Raw genomic sequence first — 6,030 nt, forward strand, 5'->3', positions numbered from 1 at the left:
AATGTATGTATGTATGTATGTATGTATGTATGTCTGTATGTATGTATGTATGTATTATGTATGTATGTATGTAGTATTATGTATGTATGTATGTATGTATTATGTATGTATGTATGGTACTGTATGTACCTGAGTCTGCATGTTTATCTGTCTGTCAGTCTATCTGCTGAACTCTGTCTATTCTGTCTGTGTATGCAATTCATGTTGTGTGCTGTCAAATTGGGATATGCGCGGGTTGAACATTGTCTTTTATTCTTGTTGTTTTTTTAAAGCGCCGACAGAATTATTTAAAGGTAACCTTTGTCAGGTAGTAAAGCAAATGTCGTATTCTGATGTAAATTGGAATACCACAAGCAACATTCAGGCTGCTTGTTTGTAAAAATGTGAAATGATTCACGGACATGGTGTCTTGCAGCGCGCGCAGCACTCACCGGCACAAGTTTTGTCTGTATGCGCCAGCTGTCATGTCACACATGCAGAGCTGTCTGCCTTGTATAGTTAAAGTTCCATTTTTGGTATGTAACTCGCAAACTTTGCGAAGTGTTGTTGTACATTGTGTAACAGCACCTAAGGTAGAAAATAACTGAGCATATATTTTTCTTGAATTATAAACATTGAATACAACACAACGACTTACAAAGAAACGTGCGTGCGTGCGTGCGTGCGCCGCGAGTGGTGCGTGCGTGGCGTGCGTGCGTGCGTGCTGCGTGCGTGGCGTGCGTGCGTGCGTGTACATGTTTTGATCGGTGACGCTGGGTGGTTAAGATAGAAATAATAGGGAAGACCTTGCACACGTGGTCCAGTACTTTGAAGCTGAATTATTTGAAAGAGCAGGTAGCTGCAATGTTTCTGAAGGCTTCAGCAATGCCAAGCAGCACAAGTACAACATTCCCTCTTGCGCTCTATCTGTGCGGTCCACTGTGATGGCAGGGAGCTTGTAGTGAAAGCGTGTAACACACGCCGAGTTTTCATTCCACGACAGATTTGTTGGTCACGTGCAGGTGTAGCCAGCTTGCTGTCCATACGCGCAAATAAGTGTTTTATCGAAACGTGGTTGTTCGTCGGTATTTTCAAGAGCTCTGTTCGGCGATAGCAGTCTTTGGAAATAAGTCTGAAGTTACACCGTCCAAATTTCAAAATTTAATTCTAGCTATATTACAATCTATATATAGTAAAATTAAGCTGCGTCTTGTTCCAAACGTAACTATCCAAACTGGTGGGGGGGGGGCGTGCTACCTGTTTCCATACTGCGACAGTAACAGTTAGCACGACTAACGTGCGCAGTATTTGTGTTTTACTTTTGTGCCCTTGTCTGTTGATCCTCAGACAATGTTTTTGCATTGTGTGGTTAGAACAGTGTTAGAATATGTTGAGCCTACAATAGTTTAGAACATCTTCTAGGCAAATTAAATCTTACGTAAACTTGCATTATACTGGCTAAAATGCTCACTAAACTAAGGTGTTAAAGGTAAGAATAGATATAGGTATTAGGGCTTGTGCTAACCTAGGATATCTAGTACAGCTAGCGCTGCTTGTCAGTGTCACTCTGCCGAGACCGCTAGCCCGACCCGCGCTGTGCGACCGGATTGTTCTCCCTACATGTCTATTCTACCTACACATCGTTTCTTGGAGCTACCAAACCGAGACCCGTGACACTCCAAATGCATGTGACATGTGTATTCACAAGAGAAAGTGGGTTGCAGATCGTGAATTTGATAGTGCCGTTATCAGTTAACCAATATTTATTGAATGTATAATGTTGATGTCGCGCAGTAGGTGGCATGAACGCATGTTATGCCTATATTGATTAGTACATGCCTAATAATGCACAGGAGTACAATGCACATTAGATCTTCTTCCGAGAGCATCTTAGCAGGCTTTACAATGGCGAAGAGAAATTTCCTCAACACCGAACGTGGTGTTTTGTGTGCTAGCGTGGGCGCGCGTTCGTGCTCGTGCATGGTATTGCGGCATGAACTGGTGTGGGTCATTTAGATGCTTCAACCTCGCAAACAAGCCAACGTCCGTTTTTTAAACCGTGCCTCAATTGTCTTCGTCGCATGTACAATGATAGCTATCAATGAGAAGCGCTCAGGTTTAAATTGTGAAGGGCTGAATTGCTGGTGCATAGTACGCCAGTGCCTGAGTCAGCATACCATCACGAGCCTGATGCAACTATTACATGGCAGTACACTCATTTAGCTCGCCGAGAAGAAAAACTGGCGTTTCGAGAAAATTTGATGTCTAGTGAAGGATTGGTAGCTGTACCTATTACGGGTTACTATTAGTAATTAACCTTCTACACGAAGCTAATTGTGGTCCGTTGCACAATTTACAGAGAAGCGTGCTCGACGAAACTACCATATCCTCACCGCATAGTAGATAAATTCCATTTTTCAATGCTAGCACGCATTATATTTGTTATATTTTAATGATTTTTGTGTGTGATTTAGATGATACTCGCTGCACTGCACTTTAAATGCAGTCTGTTTCACGTGATGATTCAGTGTGTTGAATGTTTAGTGATATGAACGTGTGGAAGACAACAGCAACTTTGTGTGTAATTGTCCGATATTGCGCTGAAGTCGCGGTGCGTGTGGCCGCTGGACCGTAATGATGTTCGCTGCATTCATGCACGTGATCCCGACCTGGATCCGTGTGGCCGATGGTTGCCATTAAAACTTTCATCAACAATCAATAGAATTTTCCTGACGTGTGTGTGTGTGTGTGTGTGCGTGTGTGTGTGTGTGTGGCTGCGTGCGTGCGTGCGTGCGTGCGTGTGGTGGCGTGATTGCTTCTTCACGTCCCCTCATGCAGCAGTTAGGCTTCTGTGTGCTGCCTGCTGGCCTCATTATAACCGCCTAGTTTCCCTGATGCAATCCGGCAAACCGGTTATCTATTGCTCGAGAAAAGTTTCCCACTTTGAAAACTAATCCTATTCTTACTAATTATGGTAATGACTTCTGGAAACAAGCAACTGCACATTCCGCCGAGTAGCGTGTAATTGTTTGCCATGTGTCTGTTTCGGAATGATTGACAAGGTTAGGTCTGACTTTCAGGCAACAAAGAAGATGAGTCGTTACCATGGAAACCAGTTCTACTCAGTAGAGGTGGGAGATACGACATTTACCATCTTGCGAAGATATCAGAATCTGAAGCCCATCGGATCTGGTGCTCAGGGTATGGTGTGGTAAGTACACCCCATGCTTGTGTGGTCACTGTGGTCATACTGCTCCCATGTAGCATGCTTCCGTGCATGCTGTTGCATTTTTGCCTTTCCAAGTGTGTATAGACAACAGCACAGCTGATTGTTGTTTGGAAGATGTATTGACTCTGTTTTAAGACATTGCAGTCATGTGATCGTCTAACCAATTATCTACCACACCTACATTATTCACAAACCATACTATTACCTACTACACCCACACCATCTACCATCTAACCCACTATACCTACCACACCCACACCATCTACCAACTAACCCACATGTCTGATGTCTGCATGTATTTCTGTCTTGTCAGTCTATCTGCCTGACTCTGTCTGTCTGTCTGTGTATGCAATTATGTTGTGTGCTGTCAAATTGGGATATGCGCGGGTGAAATTGTCTTTTTTCTTGTTTTTTTTTTAAGCCGACAGAATTATTCTAGGTAACCTTTGTCAGGTAGTAAAGCAAACGGTCGTATGTCTGTGTAAATTGGAATACACAGCAACTCAGCTGCTTGTTGTAAAAATGTGAAATATTCACGGACATGGTTGTCTTGCACGCGCGTGCGCGCACTCACGCACAAGTTTTGTCTGTATGCGAAGCTGTCATGCACACATGCAGAGCTGTCTGCCTTGTATAGGTTTAAAGTTCCATTTTGGTATGTAACTCGCAAACTTGCAAGTGTTGTTGTAATTGTGTACAGAACCTAAGGTACAAAATAACTGAGCTATATTTTTCTTGAGATTATAAACATTTGACTACAACACAACGACTTACAAAGAAATCGTGCGTGCGTGCGTGCGTGCGTGCGTGCGTGCGTGCGTGCGTGCGTGCGTGCGTGTACATGTTGATCGGTGGAGCTGTGTGGTTAAGATAGAATATAGGGAGACCTTGCACACGTGTCATACTTTGAAGCTAATTATTTGAAGAGAGCAGGTAGCTGCATGTTTCTGAAGGCTTCACAATGCCAAGCAGCACGTACACACATTCTCTCTTGCGCTCTATCTGTGCGGTTACTGTGATGCAGGGAGCTTGTAGTGAAAGGCGTGTAACACACGCCAGTTTTCATTCCATGACAGATTTGTTGCGTCACGTGCAGGTGTAGCCAGGCTTGCTGTCCAACGCGCAAAAGTGTTATCGAAACGTGGTGTTCTCGGTATTTCAGAGCTCTGTTCGGCGATAGCAGTCTTGGAAATAAGTCTGAATACCAGCCGGTCCTAATTTCAAAAATTTTAATTTCTACTATATATAATCTATATATAGTAAAAATTAAGCTCGTCTTGTTCCAACGTAACCTATCCCAAACTGGATTTGGAGTGTCACGGGTCTCGGTAGCTCCAAGAAACGGTATTGCTAGGATCTAGTACAGCTAGCGCTGCTGTCAGTGTCACTCTGCCGAGACGCTAGCCCGACCAGGCTGTGCGACGGATTGTCTATACATGTCTATTCTAACCCTAGCAATACCGTTTCTTGGAGCTACCGAGACCCGTGACACTCCAAATGCATTTGACATGTAGTATTCACAAGAGAAAGTGGTTCAGATCTTGAATTTGATAGTGCCGTTATCAGTTACACAATATTTATTGATTCGAATATATATGTTGATGTCGCGCAGTAGGTGGCCATGAACGCATGTTATGCTATATTGATTAGTACTGCCTAATATATGCACAGGAGTACAATGCACATTGATCTTCTTCAGCAGAGCATCTTAGCAGCTTTACAATGGCAGAGGAAATTTTCCTAACACCAACGTGGTGTTTTGTGTGCTAGCGTGGGCGCGCGCGTTCGTGCTCGTGCATGGTATTGACGGGCATGACTGTGTTGGGTCATTTAGATCGCTTCACACCTCGCAACAAGCCACGTCGTTTTTAACCGTGCCTCAATTGTACGTCGGCATGTACGATATAGGCTATCATGAGAAGCGCTCAAGATTTAAATTGTGAAGGGCTGAATTGCTGGTGCATAGTACCCAGTGCCTGAGTCAGCATACCTATCACGAGCCTGATGCAACTATTACATGCAGTACACTCATTAGCTCGCCGAGAAGAAACTGGCGTTTCGAGAAATGTCTAGTGAAGGATTGGTTAGCTGTACCTATTACGGGTTACTATTAGTATTACCTTCTACACGCGAAGCAATTGTGGTCGTTGCACAATTTACAGAGAGCGTGCTCGACGAATACCATCCTCACCGCATAGTGATAAATTCCATTTTTCAATGCTGAGCACAGCAGTAACCTAATTTGGTGACAATGTGATTGTTATATGTATTGCAACAGTGGCACTGTCAACTGACAGCAAATGCGCGTAGTTTGAAAACAGAGACAAAACAGTCACGCACAGCCGTGATTATTGTTACAGGTGGATGAGGAGAGGCAGCTGAACTGCTTGCTATCACAGCTGTCCTCCGCATACATGAATGTAGCGGCGCCGGTGCAACATTTCCCCGTTGCTTAACAGGTAAATGGAAGCTCGAATATTTATGTGTCCATAGCGCTATTATACACACGTATATATATATATATATACTAGCGGGATACCCGGGGTTGCCCGGGGAAATCATTGGTGTTACTCAGTTGGTGACCGCTTGGTTGAAAGGAAAATGCCCCAAAAAATCTAACTATCTATCTATCCATCCATCCATCCATCCATCCATCCATGCATCCATCCCATTCCATCCCATCCCATCCCACCGCATCCCTTCCCATCCCATCCCATCCCATCCCATCCCATCCCATATCCCATCCCATCCCATCCCATCCCATCCCATCTCATCCCATCCCATCCCACCGCATCCCATCCCATCCCATTCTATGCCATCCC

The 6,030-nt window shown here is 44.2% G+C and overlaps 1 protein-coding gene across 3 annotated transcripts in view; it reads left to right on the top strand.

Annotated features, from left to right (window-relative positions):
• Positions 1–6,030, top strand: part of LOC106817448 (stress-activated protein kinase JNK-like) — a 39,492-nt gene that overhangs the window by 12,268 nt on the left and 21,194 nt on the right. The window contains exon 2 of one of the 3 annotated variants that reach the window (XM_014822119.1): positions 3,047–3,190. In XM_014822119.1, the coding sequence (XP_014677605.1) occupies positions 3,072–3,190 (119 nt within the window). In that variant the 5' untranslated portion in view covers positions 3,047–3,071. Of the gene's footprint in view, positions 1–3,046; positions 3,191–6,030 lie in introns of those variants that run through there. The other 2 variants (XM_014822112.1, XM_014822126.1) reach the window with 2 other exon arrangements.

The sequence above is a fragment of the Priapulus caudatus genome, unplaced genomic scaffold, assembly GCF_000485595.1.
Source record: "Priapulus caudatus unplaced genomic scaffold, Priapulus_caudatus-5.0.1 Scaffold34, whole genome shotgun sequence".
Lineage (NCBI taxonomy): Eukaryota > Metazoa > Priapulida > Priapulimorpha > Priapulimorphida > Priapulidae > Priapulus > Priapulus caudatus.